The sequence below is a fragment of the Daphnia magna genome, linkage group LG1, assembly GCF_020631705.1.
Source record: "Daphnia magna isolate NIES linkage group LG1, ASM2063170v1.1, whole genome shotgun sequence".
In the NCBI taxonomy this organism is placed as follows: domain Eukaryota; kingdom Metazoa; phylum Arthropoda; class Branchiopoda; order Diplostraca; family Daphniidae; genus Daphnia; species Daphnia magna.
Genome location: NC_059182.1, coordinates 3192424 through 3211887, shown reverse-complemented (window position 1 = coordinate 3211887; position 19464 = coordinate 3192424). Strand labels below are relative to the sequence as shown.

Below are 19464 nucleotides of genomic sequence, written 5' to 3'. Positions count from 1 at the left end.
CGCATTTCAGTTATTTCTGGCGATGCTAAATATTAAACTGAGGCACCGAGCTGCAGGGAATTAGAGCCTTTTACAATCCCTAGAGAATGTTACTTTTACCTGACAAAATGCATGTAAAATGCAAATGGTGATTCCGGTTCATCGTCAGGACGACGTAAACAATCGTCGGTACATTGAAGTGTCATAGGTATACTTCAAAATAAAGAAACCGAAACTTACCGTATGCTTTAGAGCTTCAATAGAAGATGGCCGTTAAATCCATTCCTTATATTTCGCCGTCATTTGTTTTGCATTCCAAGCTATGCAGTTTTTAATTCTTTTAATACGTTGCCAAACTGATAACTTTCACTAGTTCCACGAAAAAAAATAAAACTTTCCGTCACCGTCGTTGGAAAAACGCTTCACACGACAGGTAAAGTACAGGTATATAAAGCCCGCGCTTTTCAGGTAATCAATCAGTTGACTTCCAGTCAATAGTTTGAACTATCTCAATATTATCGAATAATTATTCTAGAATGATTTTTAAAGTTCTTTTACTTATCGGTTTAGTGGCACATTATTCCACGGCCAGGAGCATCCATTCGCACGGACGCAATTCTGCTGAACGGCGTGCGGAGGCTGAAAGAAATCCGGCAGATCACGAACCCAATTTGACTGAAGTAATTCACGAAGTAGAAAATGTTCGAGATACTTTCCTACGAAATTTGTCAGAAGAGATGAAAAAAATTGATTCCAAGCTGCAGAAGATTAAAGAACGGCACGAACATGAAAGGGAAGAAGCTGAACGTGCAGCTGAAGTCCAACATCCCATCACGATGAGGCTTGAAGTGTCGGTCCCGGAGCGTGGAAAGAAGGTCTTCGAACTGGTAGCCGATGGTGACTCAACTGAGCGCAAGGAAGGAAGGTTTAGAGATTCCGGCAAGCGTAAGAAAGAAGAAGGATCCAGCGAATCCAGTGAATCCAGCGAGTCTAGAGAATCCGGAGAGCGCAGAAAAGAAGAAGAATCTCCTAGAGAACGCCTTGAAAAGGAAGAAGCTAAAGAATCTGCCGAACGCCATGTAGAGGAAGAGTTTAAAGAACCCCAAGAAAAGAGAGGAGAAGAAGAGTCATCCGCCGAACGCAGGGAAAAGGAAACGGCCAAAGAAATTAGCCGAACTCAAAGTGGAGGAAGAGGCTAGAGAATCCCAGAAACAGGAAGAAAAAGAATCATCCGCCGAACGCATGGAGAAGGAAAAAGCTAAAGAATTGCTCGAAAATGAAATCGAGGAAGAGCGGAAACGAAAAGAAGAAGAAGAATCATCCGCTGAACGCAGAGAAAAGGAAAAGGCCAAAGAATCTGCCGAACGCAAAGTGGAGGAAGAATTTCGAGACGCTCGCGAACGGGAAGAAGAGGAAGAGTCATCCGCCGAACGTAGGGAAAAAGAAATTGCTGGAGAATTAGCTGAACGTAAAGTAGCAGAAGAGGCCAGAGAATCTCGCGAACGAAAGGAAGAGGAAGAATCATCCGCCGAACGCAGAGAAAATGAATTGGAAAAAGAATTGGCCGAACGCAAATTGGAAGAAGAGGCTAGAGAATCCCGCGAACGCAAAGATGAGGAAGAATCGTCTGCCGAACGCAGGGCAAAAGAAATGGCCCAGGAATTGGCCGAACGCAAAGTAGAGGAAGAGGCTCGAGAATCTCGTGAACGTAAAGAAGAAGAAGAAGAATCATCAGGCGAGCGCAGAGAAAAGGAAAGAGCCAAAGAATCCGCCAAACGCAAAGTAGAGGAAGAGGCAAAAGAATCTCGTGAACGTGAGGAAGAGGAGGAATCATCAGCTGAACGCAGGGAAAAAGAAAGGGCAAAGGAATCCGCCGAGCAAAGAGTAGAGGAAGAATTTCGAGGGCCCCAAGAACGCAAAGAAGAAGAAGAATCTTCTGCGGAAAAATCCGATTTGATGACAGCTCCTAGTGGCTCGAGTATTGTCATAAGCGTTCCACCGGAATTACACCCTGAAGGAAAGGTGAATATCGAAGTCTTTCCAGGTGAAGGCAAAGAATACATTGGTCAACCTGAGGATTTAAGAGCTGAAGAGGAGCACACCGAAGCTGCAACCGAGGAGCCGAACGTTACGGAAAGGTCTACAACCGAACACACAACAGAATCCATTACAACGGAACACACAACAGAATCCATTACAACGGAACACACGACAGAATCCATTGCGACAGAACGTCCCACAGAGAAATCCACGACCATAGAAGAAGAAAAACCGACAACTACTGAACGCCACAGGGAAGAAACAACGACAGAACATCGCAGAGAGGAAGCAACGACAGAACGTCGAGGTGAAGAAACCACAACAGGACGGCATAGGGAAAGATCTACCACCACAGAAGCGGCTACTCCCGTCACCGAAGAAGAGGAAGAAGTAGAAGAAGAAGGAACGATTTTACTACCATCTGGCACCACAAATATTATTTTTAACCTTCCATCCAGATCACGAAACCAAGGAGATGAAATGCCTCTAGAGAATATCGAAAGCTCGAAGATCAGTCGTCCTAGCCAAGGCAAACTGTCACGGCGACCGACCGATGGCAAGAAACGAACATCCGGCAGACGCTGTCCGATCGGCTATCAGTTTAACATCTATTCTCAAGACTGCAACTCTCCTAGCCGTAATACCAATTACGGATCTTACTCGTGGTCCGGGTTCCCTCCTCAGATTTCCTTTAATCAGAACAGTCCTTTTATAAATCTATTCGGTTTACGTAAATAATTGTGATGATGAAGAATAGTAATGTAGTCGATGCATAGTTTAAAATCTGTTTTTGGAATACACGTTGGAGAAAAATAATAATACTTTACTTTTGCCGAAATTTTGGCTAAAAAGAAGAAAAAAAAATTGCATGTTAAAAATTTGCAAAGGTCGTACCTAAGTTTTTTTTTAAGATTGGAGTCGCGTAAAAGCCAGGCGGTACGAACTAACCTTTTCATAAGTCTTGCACAATATTGGAAAGAACCTGCAAGAAAAGGTGTTGATAAATGAGTCAATAAATGAGTGAATCAATGAACGAGTGAACAAATAAATAAATAAATAAAAATGGTATACGAGAAAAAAAAAAATTTTCTAACACAAAAACACTGGAAGCAATAGCTTAAGGAGAGATAGATAGGAGACATAGAGCCTTTATTCCAGTACAGACACACAAGTGAAAATAATTTTTTTTTTTTTGGGAGTGCGATTTACAACTCAGTTGCGCATCTGCGGAAATGCAGAGTAACAAACGTTAATGAGTTAAGAATGAAAGGAAAAAACAAACTTAGAAACAGAAAAACAACAAAATATAAGAATGGAAATAGACCCAACAAATTTCACAAAGGTTTAGTTTATCCCGTTCCTCAACTACTGTCATACAAAGAGGCATTGGATTAAACAGTACTTGATCAACGTTTTGCGGTTTCCGAGACCCGGCCAATTTTCTTTTTGGGAATGGGGGAGGGTGCTTACCTGTGTGATCTATTCCTTTCTGATTCCACTGTTTTCAACTTTCGCTAGTTCCATGAACGGCAAAAAGGAAATGTAGAAAGAAAAGGGAAACTTGTCAGTCACTATCGTTTGGAAGACGCTTTACATTTCAACTACATAGCTTTCGTATAAAAATGCCAGGTAGTTTCAGATTCTCTATCATTCAACTCTGTACAGGTGGAACTGTGTACACTTCAGCTGCAATATTCGCATAAAGCTATGCTCAAAGTTCTCATATTCATTGGTCTAGTGGTGGGCCGCACCACCACCGGAACAGAGGATGCGTCCAACGGAAACGCAGAAGATGGGAAGAATTTGGATGACGCGGGACCCGATTTGGATGACGTCTGCTCTTGCGACTACCCAGAAACAACAGACGAGATTGCAGCCCCCAGTGGCTCAAACATTCGCATTAGCATTCCGCCAGAACGAGAAATCCCACGAGCTGAGGACGGCCCTCCTGGCCCTCCTGGCCCTCCTGGCCCCCCTGGCCCTCCTGGACCTCCCGGACCCTGTTGTACTTCTCAACCCACTCGCCCTAGCGAACCTGAAGGTCCTCCTGTACAGGTTGGCCCTCCAGGACCCGATGTACCTCCGGGTATACCTCTGACACCAATTTGCCCATATGGCTACCAGTTTAACATCATTACTGGGACCTGTAACCCAGCGAGTAACTCCAACGGGTTTCTTAATTTTTACAAATATTGGTATCTCAACAAACCTTTCAAAAAATTCAATGGCTTTTGAACTGATGTGACATACAGAATCCAAAATGTAGATAACGTATGATTACAAATTTTTTTGTTTACATGCATCATAAAATACTTAGCTTGGCTTTATACGAAAAAGCTTTTGAGTATGTGTGGGGAAGTGGACATGAATGATGTCTCGGTTTTAATCTGGCTCCTCAGATTGTTCTTGTCGCGACGAGGATGATATTGGAGAGTCAATGGCGATTCGGCGGGTACCGTTAATTGAAGCTAATGAAGCCGGTGATAGCTGCTGATGTTGTTGTTGCAGTTGCTGCAAGCGGTGCGACAGAAAATTCGGTGGGAAAAATGTTGGATTCACCGAACCTTAAAAAAGAAAATGATAGATTTTTAGCAATCTTTAGTTAGGGAATGACGTTGTATATTACGTAAAGTCGGTGCAGTAGGAGGGAAGGTCGACAAATTGTTTTGTGACAAGTAGGAAGAAAATGATGCTATTCTTTGGACAGCAGTAGCACTTGTTCCTTCGTGGAATTGCTGATGGGAGGTCATCATTCGCGGAGGTAGTAAATGACGAAATCGGTTCATCTGTTCCGTGCTGAGGGCACGCACAGATCCTTGTTGACGACCAAGTGACGAAAGAAAATTTAAATGCGCATGATGTTCACTGGTATTTCCATGCTTCTTGATCATTTGAAATGGGCTTAAGCCCGGAACTGTGACTGAATGATATGCCAAAACACTACCAGTTGATTCTTCAATAGCCTAAAAGAACCACTTTCAGAGCTATCTCCCAGAACTTAGTCAATGCAAATATCTACCTGAAGCTGCTGCAGTACAAGTTCGAATCCCGATTTTCCCTTGGCAGGTTTGGATGCTGGAACCTCTGCTTCTTCCGCTGGTAAATCACAATCAGCATCAGGAACAACCTACAATGAAAATTAATAAATAAATTCAAATGTTTTCCTCCATTTCGTTTAGTTGACACTAACCTGTAATAAGGACAGATCGGCTGATGAAGATGAAAAATGGTTTACGACTATAGCAGAGTCGAGCACATCGATAACTTGGTCGGCCTTTAGTCTTTGGTGTGGATTTAGATTCAGCAAACGTTGAACTAGCCTCGTAGTGCTATCCGAGACACGTCCGTCCCTTACCATTTGATCAAACAGAAGTCTTTCACTTGATTTCGACACTAGCATCTACGTTTCTTACCTTGGAATAGTAAAATCTGCAGCTTTAATCTTTCTGAATAGTTCTTGAGGTACCGAGTCGTAGAATGGAAACTGGCCATAGAGCATGGTAAAAAGTACCACACCCAGCGCCCACATATCCGAAGGTTTACCTGCATCCATTAAGGCAACTGAAATTGCATTTAATCAAGGAAGGAAAGGAAGAAGGAATATTACCCAAGTAGGGTTTGCCACTTAGTACGTCTGGAGATATGTAGGCAGGTGAACCTCGTTGATCTCGCAACAGGTCTTCTTCGTTGGCTAGATGCTTTCCCAGGCAGAAGTTAATGAGCGTAATCCGGCGGTTTTGTCGGTTTAGTACTAAGTTACCCAGTTTCAAGTCTCTGTGAACTATATTCCTCTAAGGTTAGAGAAAGTTTAGAAGATAACTCTGCAAAAAATCTCACTAAATCAACTAATAGCATACTTGGTGAAGACTGTTTACTACATTGACAATCTCTCTAAATATCCAAAGGCTTTCTTGTTCAGTCAATTTTTTCTCCTTGATGACATACTGCTGAAGATTGACATAGTTGTGAGAGTAGGGACAGAAGTCATTCGGTGAAAGACAGTCTAAGATGAGATTAAGTCTTTTGACTTTATTCCCAGTAACAGCTACTGTTCCATTTTGAAGTTCCTGTTCCTCATAGGCCAAGTCCTGATAGGGGTAATTTTAATGAAACAAGTTTTAAGCATGTATTTAAAATAATAATACTTTGAAAAATCCATGGTGATGAATAACCCCAGGCTGATCATGTAGTAGGGACAGGAGACTATATTCAGTTAACAATAACATTTTTCCTTGCTTCTCATCCTGGGTTTCTTCATCGAGGGATTTCATTATAAGCATCTAATTTAATATCATTAATTTAAAATCTGACAAAATCTATAGTGAGATTCATCACCAACCCACTTTCAGTGTATAGAATTCATCTGTTTTTGATCTTCTTGCCAAACATTGTGTAATGCTGCGAACAGGAGAATTTCCAAGTCGAGGTCCTATCACAAAAGGACCTGCCCTTTTCACCTCTTTGTCATTCCGCATTTCACTTATTTCACACACAGCTGCAGAAACATGAGCTGGTAGGTTACCTTATTCACAACATAAAATAACTCATATCAGTTATCAGTTAGTTAAATAAAAAGTAACCCAATTTTTGAAAATTCGATATTACTATTAAAACACTGTTTCTTCCGGTTTTCAGTTCCATCACCTTCACAGGTCGAACGCTTCATGACTAAATTATTTTGCACCCAATACCTGTACAGTTTTTAAGGACAAAATGTTACAAAATTTCAAAACGACGATTACATCACACTTAGCAAATTGCAAGTTTGCATTTGCATATGTGCATGTGGCGGGTCTGCTAAAGCAAAATTCAACTTCTATAAAATATTTCTCTAGATTTTTTAAATGCAAAACTTAAAACGTTTCAAATAAAAACAAATTTGTTTTTTTATTAGTTGTAAACTTGTAATGTAAGTGTGTGTAAATTGTAATTTGTAATTTGTATTTGTAAATTTGTCGATACAAATTTCAGTACTGAAGTTCGGCAATGTCGAATCGAAATGTCGGCTGTCGAAATCGTTTTCCCTGAATGCAAAAACGCTAGAAACTTAAATTTTGTTCTTATTGTTGATTTGTAATTGCGCATAATAAATATGTCACTTTTTAAGAAACCGAAAAAAAATCTGCGTCAAAGAACAGCAGCAAGTGACGAAGAAGATGGTGATAATCTTGCACCATCAATCAAGGTCGAAAGTGTTCCGTCCTCAGCATCCGGCAACAACAAACCTTCGGCAAAACCGCCAAAAACTGCTCCTTTAGAGATAAAAAAGAAAACAAGTATTCTTAGTTTTCAGGAGGATTTGGAAGAAGATGAAGGTGTCGAGACATTCCAGATTAAGAAATCTTCTCAGAGTAGAAGAATTGCTAAACGAATGGAAAGGGATAGGAAGTTGAAAGAACAGGAGCAAAAAATCACTGCCAAATTGTTGCCAGAAGTGGTTCAAGAAGAAAAACAACCACAGCCTGAAAACCGTGCCCCCAGCACCAACCTCACTGAAGCACCCAAGAACTTAATCCTTACTGGGCGTGAAGCGGAGATGGCTGGATATAGATCAGAATCAGAGGAAGAGAGTGCTGATGAGGGCGTCAAATTTAGACGACCTGACCCTTTGAGGAATGTCCTGGAAAGTAGGGCAAGAAAACTTTTTAATACTTGTTTGGGCTGAGTTTCATCTGATCCAATGCATATGTTGTGTTTTGTAAACAAGAATTATGTGTTTGTTTAATTCATTCAAATTAATAGTCCTTGTTCTTGAAAAGTTTCTAATCTTCAAATTGGGGATTTTTTACAGATGGTGCTATTCCCGATGCAGCGATGATTCATGCAGCTAGAAAGCATCGTCAGCAGGCTAGAGAGCTTGGTGGTTTGGCAGATTACATTAAAGTGGACGAGATGCCGGATTACGAAAAGGAATCTCAACAAGCCACGGTCACATCAGCAAGGCTCGTCCGAGAAGACGAAAATGACAAAAGCGATGAAGACGAGGCTGAAGATGGCAGAATGGGTTTTGCAGTTGATCTTCTAACAAAAGACAAGCAAGAGCGAAGAGAAGCATTCTTAGCTGCGGAGCGAGAAGGTAGGAGTTCAATTATGTTATTATTTTTCTTCTTTACAGATATTTTACGTTCTGAGTATAGATGACGAAGAAGAAAGTGACGATGAAGATGACTGGGAAAAACAGCAATTCCAAAAAGCCATCCGACAACGTCAGGTTGAGGCGGCTTATCAAGAAATGACCCTCCAGCATAAGTACATCGAAGAAGGGCCTTCAACCTCTTCCAGGTCACTGTCCAAAGAAAAGATTCTGAAAGGACCTATGGCTCCTTGTCTTCCTGTTAAGACTACGTTATCGGCTCCCGATCTCAGTAAACTAGCGCCACTGCCGATTCCGTTAGAATTGAAGGAAAAGTTACGCGAGCGGTTTGTAGAAATCCTATCACCAGTTTTCCTGCAAATTATTGATCAAAAATTTTGAAAATTTAGCTTATCGGGATTAGATGAAGTGCATAGACGGCATGTTAGTGATATGGAACGAATGGAATCGGATCTTTCACAATGCAGATTGGAAGTTCAGCGCCTCGAAACAGAACGACCTCAGCTATCTGACAGATACCACTATTTCCAGGTTACCCGCGGTTATGTCCATGATTTAGCCGATTGCCTTACAACAAAGGTACATTTATCCATCAACCTTTGTGCGCCGGTTGCATCATGTCTTCTTACTTTTGTTTTACCTAGTACTACGAAGTGGAAGCTTTGGAAAAACGCTGGGTTGCTCAGTTAGGTCGACGTTATCGTTATTTAGCCGAACGGCGACGTGAAGACGTTCGGGACGAGGCCAGCGACTGTGCCATTCAGTCCGTGATTGTGCAATCTATTAATCCCGACAAACTCGCGCGGACGGCGGAGCGTGAAGCTCGTCGAAGGCGTAGACGTAACAATCGAAAAGATTCCTCTAGGCATAAGGAAGGACTCTCGTCCGATGATGAGGTTGTTGAAAAAGAGGCATCGTCCTTCAATCTCGAGAAAGGTGGAACCATCCATAATTTGTTATTATCTTGAATAAAACTCATTCGTTTACTTTTTATCATAGACAAGATACTGGAAGAATCCAGTCGGTTGTTCGAGGACACTCTAGAAGAGTTCTGCTCGCTTGAGATGATCGCTGAACGGTTTGACGAGTGGCGGACCCGTGAGAAGGATTCTTATAATAACGCATACGTAGATTTATTCTTCCCTCGCCTTGCCGGCTGCATCGTGCGTTGGCATCTGCTACAGGCCTCGTGGAACCCTTTGGAACAAGAAGTTACATTGATCAACAAAAGCAAATGGTTCCAGACACTAGCTCAGTACGATATGCGTTCCGAAGTAAAAGAGAAAGATCAGGACCCACCCGTCGTTTCAAAAACACTAGAAATATCTGTTGTTCCCTACGTTGTTGAGGTAATTGTAACTTTCTTGGTTTGAGAATGCTCTTTACTTATATTTTCATGGTAGGTTGTAAAAGCGGCATACGATCCTTGTTCAACCAGTCAAACGAATCGCTTAGTCAAACTGGTCAAGAATTTGACGGAGGAACATCCTATTCTTGCCGGCCACAAAACTATACAAGCCTTGTTGGCGGCGGCTGTTGAAAAGTTCGAATGTGCTGTGGATCAAGATGTTTTTATTCCTTTCCACTTTGCAGCACAAAATCCTGGCTTTGTCAATCGACAATTCTGGTCGGCTGCAAAACTTTTACGAAATATTCTTCACTGGCAGGTATTGGTATCTTAAAATAGAAACAGAATCGATATATTTTTTTTTATTACTTCCGATTACAGACCGTGGTAGATGACTCGCAGTTACGCAATATTTCCATCGACAAACTTTTTAAAAAGTATATGCTTCTACCACTGACCAAGACGACAATTCGAGGCAACGCTAGCGACCCAGATACCTTGGACAAGATTCGCTGGATCGCCGAATCGCTGCCGAGAAATTGGTTAGGGCCCATGGCACCAGGGGCATCACAGCTTCAGCCACTGATCGACACAACTATGTCATTGGCCCAGAACGCAGATAGTACAACAACTGCCGGGCGTAAGCATGTTAAAGACGTCGCTGCCGTCCTACAAAAGCTTGGGGCGGCTGCTGAAGCCCAAGAAATTCTCGCAAAATACTTGTAATTTTATTTTGTTGCATTGTTTATTCATTTTTTCCATCATCCTTTACGATGCAAATAGAGAAACTCGCCTTTGTCAAGTAATACCTATAGTTAGAAGACACGGATGTTTATTCAAACGGAACCCATTTGACAAGTGGACAAACATGAGTGTTAATCGTCACTGCAAAAGGCACTGCTTCCACACTACAGAAACACGATCTGATAGCAAAAAAATGGGGATTATTCTATAAGAGTTAAGCAAAATGGATCGTCAAAGAAACAAAAATAATCAAACATAAAGAATGCATGTGCAAAGTAATAATCGGCAAACTATATTCAATTTATGATTAGGCCACTCTGGGAGGAGGATAGGTGTCCATGCTTTTCTGGTAAGGGGGAAGTTAAGAGATCATTTTTCAGTCATGACATGTCGTCTATCTAAGAAAATTTGGAAGGGTGTATGTTTAGTGGAAGGTGAGGTATAGGCGGCGACGAGGAATATGCTCCATCTATTAAAAAGCGCCAAACCGGCTCTTGTCTCGTGAAATTTGCGCCAAGGTGGCTATCAACTGACTTTTGATGTCGTAAATGGATTGATAAACTCAATTTGTGATCTAACATTGTTCATTCAGAATACGAATCCTGATGTGAGTGGTTGATAATTTTGCGGAGCCTTCCTCGGCTGCTCACAGCGTATGTAGGTATGGCTGGTACATCGTCATCGTCGGACGACGTGGCCAAGTCCGTACGCAATCTCTTGGATGCTTCTTGAGCAGACTGTCGGCTACATCTTTTGATACTTCCGTTTTCTTGTTTTTTTACTCTGGGATCCTCGTTTTCGTGGTCATCATCATCATCGTCGTCATCACTATTTACTTTTCTGGCCAATCGGCTGCTATTTCCTTTCGACTCACCTGTTTGGCGGCTATTTCTCTTTTTAGCTTCGTCCTCCGAGTCCTCGCGGTAACGAACGGTGCGTTTTCCACCATTTCGAGTGCGAACGGCCCTCGGCTGATGTTTTCGACCTTCGGCTAATGCTGGGGATTTTTCTTCATTTTCACTGGGCTCTGAATCAAAAGGTCTTTTAGGTTTACGACGGGCCCGACCTGAGCGTCGTAAAGAGCTCCCATCTTCGCACAAACTTCCACTATTAGAACTATTGCCTTTGCTGACCGAGCTGCCATTGGATGAGCTACTTGATGGACGTACGTCTTCTTCTTTAACAACTGGAACAGGCACTTTGGCCATTGGCAACCGTCTTCTTTGGCTTCAGGGGAAAAAATTACTTTACATATTTAAATGAATGCAAGAAGTTTTCATAATTTGCCATACCTGATTGGTTTTTCATCTTCAGAGCTGCTTTCTTCTTGACCGCTTCTCAAAACAGCAGAAGCGTCTCGTTTTTTCAAAGCTTTTCCTTTAGTCAGATCTTCTTGAGATTTATTTTGATCAGGAGACCCTAAACTCTCTTCCTCTTTGGGAATGAGTAGAGTTGCTTCATGGTCGTCGTCGTCATCCTCCTCCTCCTCATAGTCATCATCACTGACGATCCTTCGCTTCGGTCCCCGCTTACCTAAACCGTTAGTTGTAGGTGCCAATGCGGAAGCAGATAAGCCACTTGGACCAGGTTTCACATCGATATCTTCACTTGTGTGAACCGAATTTCCATTGGGAAGGACGGAATGATTCGACGCACCAGGTTCATCTTCTTCGAGGATGCGTCTACGGACCGATCCAACACCAGCATCAGTTGTTTGAGTGGAAGAGCTTGGCTGGACGACAATCTAACAACCGGTAGATACAATTTTTTAAAAATGGAATTTCATCCCACAGGTAAACAAATAATGAAGAAAATTACTTACCTGCCCTTTGTTCACGCGACTAAGGACGATTTTAATGTTTTCTCTGGGTAGTTCGACGCCATTCTCTAGTTTAATGCCCCTAGCCGCGTTAGGAGGGGCCAAAGATTTGCCCTTCCTTGATTTGGTACCTTTTGAATGCGGACTCTTGGATTTCCCTAAAAATTGGAAACCATTAGGTCAAGTAAAATAAAATAAAAAGTATTACCCTCTTTAACAACGAAACTTACTTCCCGTATTTTTACGATATTTATAAGAAGCAAGAATACTTCGTATGTGCTCTTCAAAGACAGCCGATAACCGAACCGTCATTGCATAAATTCTGGATTTCTTATTGGTGTTGAAGTTTTTGGAATTTTCAAAGATAAGGCGGACGTCCTTTGTGAAATCCATCGGTGTGGCATAATTGCTGACCTGAAGCTGTTCGCGTACTGTCAGCAAATCCATCGGATGATCAATAACCTGGAGGTAATCAGGTACTTCCAGGATGTTGACAGGTTCGCGGAAAGGTCCTCCATCTTCGGAATTATGCAACATTTCTAGTAAATCCTTACACTGCTGCTTCCAGCTCAGGGCAGCTGCTTTAGCTATTCGAGTATTAATTTTCTTTTCCTGCAACATTAAACAAACGATGAGTGTGAACAGTGCCTCCACCCTTTTTAAAAAGATAATATGGTCCTTTACCTTTGATTTAGCACTATTAGTTCCATTTTTGCCTTTGGCTTTTGACGAATCATTATCCGAATCCGAGTTCGTGTGTTCAGAATTACGACGACTCTTTGAACGGGTATTGGGAGTATTCGGCGCAGATTCATTTCTTTTTGTGTCAGCTCCTTTGCTAGTACTTGGGCCGGCAGTAGCGTTTTCATTAGCACTTTCGTCGCGAATTTTATACTTCTCCACGAGTTGATGATACAAAGCTGTGGCGTCCACGGAATCGCGATTGCGAATAATTTCCAGACACAAATCAGAAATGATGGAAGCCGATCGCACAATATCCGACTTGGGTTCATTGAATTTGCAAGCGTTGGTGAAGACGTAACGCACGTCGTATTGGACGGCAGTCACACGGCGATAGAAGCGATTTTCCAGCCTAGCTTTTATAGTTGAGAGATCCATTGGATATTCAACGACGTAAGCGTAAGATGGGTACAAATTAAGGTCGACGGGCGCAGCAAAAGGTTCGGCTATAGCTAGGCCCATAACTTGGCTGATTCCGGCGGCGATGCGATCGCACTCTGAGTCTCGATCACCACCTGGGGGCCAATCTTCGGCCCGCGGCTGATACAGTGTCATGGCGATCTCGGCAGGTATCACTGGAACACCGGTGCCAGCACTAGTAGGTCTCCTCTCTAAATCGATCTTCTCCAAATCCCACGGACTAAGGCGGTCAACTTCATCGTTATCCCATCTACATAAAGACAACAATCAAGATAAAAAATTTCCTAACTTTGAACACTAAACATGTGAAAACGAACCTGATGCGGTAACATAAGAACATGGAATCGGGGCACTGTGGCTGAAAAGGTTCACGCGTCTCCAACTGGCCTTCCCACCACAAGTCATCAATGATGCTACGGAACCGATCCCCAGGCTGCCAGTTTCGTTGAATAGCTAATTCGTAATTTTGCTTTAGCACCAAAAAATCAAGCACATCAGCCACATCGTGATATTTTAAAGTGAACGATTCGCCTGTCAACACTCCAGTCGCAGGATCCATTAAGCCGAGCTGAAAATCAAAATGAAAATGAAGGCCAGTCATTGGCAGCTAACAACGAACTACTAACTAGTTACCTTTAGGCAGCAGAGCCTTGGAGGTTTAATTTCGTATTTAATGCCAATGATTTTAACCAACTCTTGTTCACGAATGGTCTGACTGGACCAGGGAAGTGAACGCGGATTGAGGTCGAAGAGTTTCTTCTGATTTATAGCGTCAACGTATTGCTCGTGACCTGTGTTCAGAAATGGATTTAAATCTTGTTTTATCAGACGAAACTTAAGGAACAAACCTTGTCTAAAGTAAATGACTTCGTCACCCATTTGGGGGTAGAAAGGTTGCCTACGTGGGACCACCGACGATAACCATTCGGACGGTCGGAAGCTCTCTGGAATACGGTCCAATCCTCCTGATCCAGCTTTAGGAATCGGAGCCCGTCTTTTCTTCGGCCCAGGCTGACTCCCTTCACCTTCCTCAGCTTCAGCATTCGCTGGCTGGGCAGAAGTTGATGCGGTTGTAGTCTAGAAGAAACAATTATTAATTAATTCTTAATGAACAATGAAAATAACAAGCTGTTGCCACTACCTCTTCTTCACTCGACAGGCAACGTGGCCTTCGATAAACTTTCTTTCTAGTCCTCTTCGGTGGTTCCAAATTGACTCCTGCTTCGGCTGTCCAATCCGAATATTCAGAAGATGACGAAGACGATGATCCGCGTGTCTCTGAATCCGAATCATCGCTATCTAGCAGATCACTGGCAAGATCGCTTTCACTTTCGCTGTCATCTGAATCACTTGTTGATAATGCATCACCGTTACGGGTTTGTGGACGTTGTCGAGCATTGCTACGGGTTCGTCGAGTTTCTTCTTCGTCACCAGAGTCTTCGTCTCTCGGTGATGTACGGCGACTGCTCCTTCTCTCCTCTACTTCGATATCCACCTCTTCGTCTTCATCTGTTGAAACCACTCGTCTAACTACACGTCGACTTCTCTCTCTCGTTCCATCACTGGCACCTTCTCTTATACGGTCCCGAGTCCCATTGGTCGTTCGATTAGCTCTAGTCCTGTAGTTATGTTGCTGGTTCGGTTGTTGAGGGGGGGCCATTATAGCACTAGTGCGTCTCGCAGGTGAAACAGGCGGTATACGTGAACGAGCAGGTGATGAGACTACATTGCGTTCTCGCTGGTAGGTTCGAGCTGGACGAGATGGGTGACCTCGTCGAGGACGAGAAGGCGACCAACCATCGTCACTCACGCCATGTGAACGAGCAGCCAACAAAGCGGTGATACCCGGAGATACCGATGTGTTGAGGAAGATGTTGGGCGACTTGCGTTGGACTTCTTGGTAGAATAAAGTCACTTCCTCATCCGCACAACCTTGCCTTTCGTTTTTTACGCTGGCTAACTGGCCTATGGTGAGTGGTTTCACAATAACACGGCGGCTGAAACCGGGCAGAGATTCGGAAGCAGTGGCTTCAGTTGACAGGTTTACGGAATCATCATTCTGGGCAGCATCACCATCAGTTTCGTTAAATGCTGGATCAGGCGTAACAGATGCTCTGGGAGAATTGGTGCTGCCAGATGCAACAAGTAACGGACGGTTATGGACGGTGTGGGGTGTTCGAGACGTATACGAGTGGTCGCTGTTGGGTGGAACGCTAGAAGTTGAAGAATTGGTTCCTGACGCTGCAGCGACTGCCGCCGTTGTAGAAGAGCGAGGACGATTTCGTTGCCTTTCCTGCTGGTGTGCCAGCTCAGCAATCATCTGATCAATGTTTGAACGAGTACGCTGAGGAACGAATTGCGGAGGGGACACAACAACTGGTGGGTTATTCGCGACCTCAGCACCGGGCAGTACAGGCATCTCTACTCCTGCCAATATTTCTTGTTCGCCGTTCGCATTAACCACCACAGTAGGAACCAGCTGATCATCCTTAAGATTTTCTCGGCCAGGCACTAATCTTTGCATATGAGGAGGGTACGGGTTGCCTTCGCTGTCGACCAGGAAGGGAGGAGGCATCAAATGGGGCGCCAACTGCGTTTGCTCATCCAGCACATGATGATGAGCATCCCGAATTAACGGTCGATAGTCCGTATGGAAGAAAATGGCTTTGGGTAACTTCTTAAATGATTCACTCGGCCCTAAAGATGAAATCAGAACGTCAATTAACATTTGGTTTCAAATAGCACTAATACGTCTTAACGTCTTACCTATGCCATAGATTGATAAATGGCCATGAGAGTCCGTTGCAGCAATCGTTGAGCCGGATGGGTTCCATTTGGCGTCAAAAACTGCTCCATGCCCTTGACCATCAATGAAGTTCAGGAACGATTTCATTACCTCGCCTTTGGACATGTCCCAAATCAAAAGACGACCGTCGTGCCCGGCACTCAACAGCACATTGGGATCGTAGGGGTGGGACTCCAAAACAAATGCCTCGCCTTCGTGTCCTCTCAGTTCTTTGCGCAGGATACCTAATGCATAAAAAACGTAAGCCTGTAGATCCTTAATTTTGTATTAATATGTCTAGATATATCTTACCAGTTGATGAATCCCAAAGCTTGATGGAGAAGTCACTTACAGCCGTAATGAGGTAACGGTCATCACGGCTCCATGTAACCATAGTGACTTTCAGTTTTTGACTCAGTTCCTCGGCTGTGGCACTGCTGGCACCTTCAAGGCGACAACTCATCCTTAAGCGGACAGTTCGCCATTCTTGTCGTTCATAACGCCATATTAGCGCAGTACCATCCTTGCTGCCCGAAATGAAACGAAGGCCTGTATTGGCCCACTGGATGGAATCCACTCGATCAGAATGAGCTTCCTGTTCAAGAATACGCTCAGGTCCTTCTTGTCCAAACATGGCATACACCCTGAGACACGAATACAATATAGTACACTATATGTTGAAAAAAACATAGCTGCTTAGTTTACCTGACGTGATGATCAGCGCAACCAGTAGCCATAAACATGCCACCTGGGCTAAACGAAGCACACAACATTTGAGCTTGACCAGGCCTGATTTTCTCATTGAACTTGTGAGGTCTAGGACTGGAAGGACAAAGAAGAATGCTAAATGAGATAGTTCTAATCATTATTGAAAAAATTGTCTTACAAGAATTTTGGTATCTGACCCGGCTCTTTAACATATTCCCAAAAGGAAACCGAGCCATCAGAACTAGTAGATGCCAGATAGTGAACCGAGCCTCTATCTGCAGGACAAAAGTTGATGGAAGTGATTGTACCTCCATGACCAGTCAATACTGCAATCTGTTAAAAAAAAAAAAAAAGAAGAAAAGAAAACGAAAGGGATGTAGAACTATAGCTGAATAAATATGTTGAAGAATTAATTAAAATAGTCTTACGGGGGCAGTAGTACGAAGGCACCAGACGCGAACAATTTTATCGCATGATCCGGCTGCCAGCAACGAATTATCGCAACTAACGGCCAAATCGGCGATCTCCGCTGAGGCACCACGGAGAGTAGCTAACAAGCGGCCCGTAACAACACTCCAGATTTTGATCAGAAGATCATCGGCTCCCTGCAAGAATTACTTAATTTAACTTTGAACGTTGACATTATTTATGAACGTGTGCCCCATTACCGTAAAAATGTATTGGCCAGTCCGATCGAAGAGGACACAATAAACAGCTGAAAGATGGCCTAGCGTGCGACAAAACAGCTGAACCCGGCTGTAGAGTTTCGCGGGAGCAATACCTCGTTGGTCGAACGACCCCGTAAATTCACGCCCGAACAACAGCGAAACTTGATAATAAAATCAAATGATTTTTTCCAATTGGAAAAATTTTTTCAAATAAACTTTACCTGCATTAGGTGGGTGAGTGATGTCATGTGGAAATAACCGAGGTTTCTTGTTCTGTCGTACAACATAGTGCTCACGATGGAGTTTTCTTACTTGATCTACAATAATCCCAAAATTTTGACTACGGTTTGCAATTAATTTAATTTAACAAAGTATATATTATACCCTCTTTACGACGGAGTATTGACTGTCGTCCGGCGCCCAGCAATGAGTGAACACCTCGGACGTTGGTCGGCACCTCCTTGTCTACTAACGGACCCAATCGCCGGCATAATTCTAGCAAATGGTTGCTACCGACATGTGAAAAATTTTGGCACTGTAAAGAAAAAAATATATGTATATATTTAAAAAAAAAAAAAACAATGATTAAAGTGCAACGGATGATTTCAAAAATCATTTGTGGTTAAAGAAGCATAGACATCTACTACAGATCTAGGTAGCGTGTCCCGGGTGTAGCTCTTGTTCCTCGGACCAATCAGAGCCCAGCTTTGATCATATGAGTATAGCCCGGGGGCGTGTGCTGATTCCGCTGTGTGCTCTTTCTCATGCGCAAGGGCCGCCATTGTTCCTCTTGGGGAGAGAACCGTAACGGCGCAAAAAAAAATCTTCGTTTCGAACTGAGCGATTCAGAATTAATTTCACAAGAATCCCTCCCCTACTTTTTCGTTCGTTTTCTAGTTAGATGTTTCCCATATGCTACCCGTAGACAAGATTTTGTCAAGTCATTATGACCGTAGTTTGCCTTACACTGCTAGTGACACTCAACTTAAATACAAGATGAACAAAAAACTTACCACTTGTGCATAAGTTTGATCGTGTTCATTCCCGAGCCAATCGATCCGTTTTGGTAACAACTAAAAATAATACAAAAAAAATCAATTGAGATTGGGGTATGTCAGATCATCAATCGGCCGAAAGATAGGAGACATGGCAAAAACACAAGCCAATAACATTTAAATACACAAAACTAAAAATAGGCATCATTTCAGGTGTATGTAATGTTTTGGTGGATGGAAAAGCACGTGCAGTCCACGTTGCGACGCGGACTCGAACGGACGGACCCTTTACACTTGTCTGTATGTGAAAACATAGGCAAGGTCAAAGTATTGCTATGCACTCACCCCGTGTATCTCCAACTCCCGTTGTAGCGCCTAGGTCCATCCGCACACGACACGAATAAGACAAAAATACAAGTCCGTTTAGTCGAATTAGAAAATCAACAAACCAGTCATAATGATAATATATCACCTCTGAAGCATTTCGGCAAGGGCCCTGGCTGAGTAATCGGGCGATCAAGAAGTAGAGTTCTGTGAGACGGCGACAAACAAGGGGAGGGCAAACAGAGTTTCACTCGCCATTACAAATATGCCCAACATTCAGTCACGTTTCTCAACTTACCTGCTGTCACAGATGAAGGTGCATCACTTTGATTTGCGAAGGGTTTAATGTCCATTTTGCAAAAGATCAGGCAAAAACTGAGAGAGGCACATGAAAACGCTTACACACACACACATACATGTTCGTCTAGCAGAATAGAACAGCCATTCTGTAAAGCGAGTCGCGACTCGCCAGGCGGCTGCCTTCTGCCTACTACACTCTAGCGAGAGAGCTTGCACTCACAGGCGATTCAGCGATGACACGGCAAAATTACTTGAAGAATTCACATAAACTGACCACCTCCTCTGAATAAAAAACATTACAGAACAAATGAAAATTAAACAAAATTAAAATATTAAACCCCAAAAGGCAAAGCAGTTCCAGAAATTCGACATTGAGATCTATAATCTTTATCAAAGACGAAAAAACATGAGGCGGAGGGATACATAAAATTTAGCCAATGCGGAGCTAGATGTGGTGGTTCTAGTTTTATGTTTTTATATTTTAATTCTGGCACAGAGT

General features: G+C 43.0%; 4 protein-coding genes across 7 annotated transcripts; 2 read left to right on the top strand and 2 right to left on the bottom strand.

Moving 5' to 3' along the window:
• The first annotated feature begins 212 nt into the window (after positions 1–212).
• LOC116923580 (trichohyalin) lies at positions 213–2835 on the top strand. Its single transcript, XM_032930074.2, is given in 2 exon segments — positions 213–1168; positions 1170–2835. Coding segments are annotated over 2 exon segments (2241 nt in total). The 5' UTR covers positions 213–515; the 3' UTR covers positions 2758–2835.
• A 1390-nt stretch (positions 2836–4225) lies between these two features.
• Positions 4226–6828, bottom strand: LOC116923590 (serine/threonine-protein kinase 40). 3 transcript variants are annotated; one of them, XM_032930080.2, is made up of 10 exons: positions 6625–6828; positions 6363–6541; positions 6165–6299; positions 5877–6107; positions 5627–5810; positions 5433–5562; positions 5210–5369; positions 5039–5146; positions 4646–4982; positions 4226–4583 (listed from the first exon to the last, which is right to left on the bottom strand). In XM_032930080.2, exons 1-10 carry the CDS (start codon positions 6683–6685, stop codon positions 4402–4404), a joined length of 1707 nt encoding a protein of 568 aa, XP_032785971.2. In that variant the 5' UTR covers positions 6686–6828; the 3' UTR covers positions 4226–4401. The 3 variants fall into 3 exon arrangements, with proteins under 3 accessions (XP_032785971.2, XP_032785972.2, XP_032785973.2); XM_032930081.2 differs by having other exon boundaries at positions 6363–6562; positions 6625–6772; XM_032930082.2 differs by lacking the exon at positions 6625–6828 and having other exon boundaries at positions 6359–6499.
• A 168-nt stretch (positions 6829–6996) lies between these two features.
• On the top strand, positions 6997–10267 carry LOC116923570 (PAX3- and PAX7-binding protein 1). The gene is made up of 8 exons (XM_032930066.2): positions 6997–7646; positions 7811–8095; positions 8157–8439; positions 8503–8692; positions 8758–9049; positions 9113–9462; positions 9517–9780; positions 9843–10267. Exons 1-8 carry the CDS (start codon positions 7112–7114, stop codon positions 10185–10187), a joined length of 2544 nt encoding a protein of 847 aa, XP_032785957.2. The 5' UTR covers positions 6997–7111; the 3' UTR covers positions 10188–10267.
• Positions 10268–10276: 9 nt separating this feature from the next.
• Positions 10277–19312, bottom strand: LOC116936390 (bromodomain and WD repeat-containing protein 3). 2 transcript variants are annotated; one of them, XM_045179403.1, is made up of 21 exons: positions 18964–19312; positions 18814–18872; positions 18687–18716; positions 18360–18419; positions 17731–17881; positions 17568–17663; positions 17347–17507; positions 17107–17283; positions 16857–17011; positions 16676–16792; positions 16283–16614; positions 15952–16215; positions 14327–15882; positions 14034–14262; positions 13819–13976; positions 13503–13753; positions 12709–13435; positions 12255–12636; positions 12028–12182; positions 11498–11949; positions 10277–11432 (listed from the first exon to the last, which is right to left on the bottom strand). In XM_045179403.1, exons 1-21 carry the CDS (start codon positions 19016–19018, stop codon positions 10790–10792), a joined length of 6210 nt encoding a protein of 2069 aa, XP_045035338.1. In that variant the 5' UTR covers positions 19019–19312; the 3' UTR covers positions 10277–10789. The 2 variants fall into 2 exon arrangements, with proteins under 2 accessions (XP_045035338.1, XP_045035339.1); XM_045179404.1 differs by lacking the exons at positions 10277–11432; positions 11498–11949 and having other exon boundaries at positions 12162–12636.
• Between the last annotated feature and the right edge of the window lie 152 nt (positions 19313–19464).

Bases quoted from the DNA above. Each gene is read 5' to 3' on its own strand.
- LOC116923590 (XM_032930080.2), bottom strand. From the start codon at position 6,685: ATGAAGCGTTCGACCTGTGAAGGTGATGGAACTGAAAACCGGAAGAAA. The intron at 5,811-5,876 runs GTATGCTATTAG...CTCTAACCTTAG, and splicing joins TAGTAAACAGTCTTCACCAA to AGGAATATAGTTCACAGAGA. The intron at 4,983-5,038 runs GTAGATATTTGC...TGGTTCTTTTAG, and splicing joins TTGTACTGCAGCAGCTTCAG to GCTATTGAAGAATCAACTGG.
- LOC116923570 (XM_032930066.2), top strand. From the start codon at position 7,112: ATGTCACTTTTTAAGAAACCGAAAAAAAATCTGCGTCAAAGAACAGCA. The intron at 7,647-7,810 runs GTAGGGCAAGAA...GATTTTTTACAG, and splicing joins TTTGAGGAATGTCCTGGAAA to ATGGTGCTATTCCCGATGCA. The intron at 9,781-9,842 runs GTATTGGTATCT...TTCCGATTACAG, and splicing joins GAAATATTCTTCACTGGCAG to ACCGTGGTAGATGACTCGCA.
- LOC116936390 (XM_045179403.1), bottom strand. From the start codon at position 19,018: ATGGACATTAAACCCTTCGCAAATCAAAGTGATGCACCTTCATCTGTG. The intron at 13,436-13,502 runs GTTCGTTTTCAC...GTCTTTATGTAG, and splicing joins TTCTTATGTTACCGCATCAG to ATGGGATAACGATGAAGTTG. The intron at 11,950-12,027 runs GTAAGTAATTTT...ACCGGTTGTTAG, and splicing joins GTCGCGTGAACAAAGGGCAG to ATTGTCGTCCAGCCAAGCTC.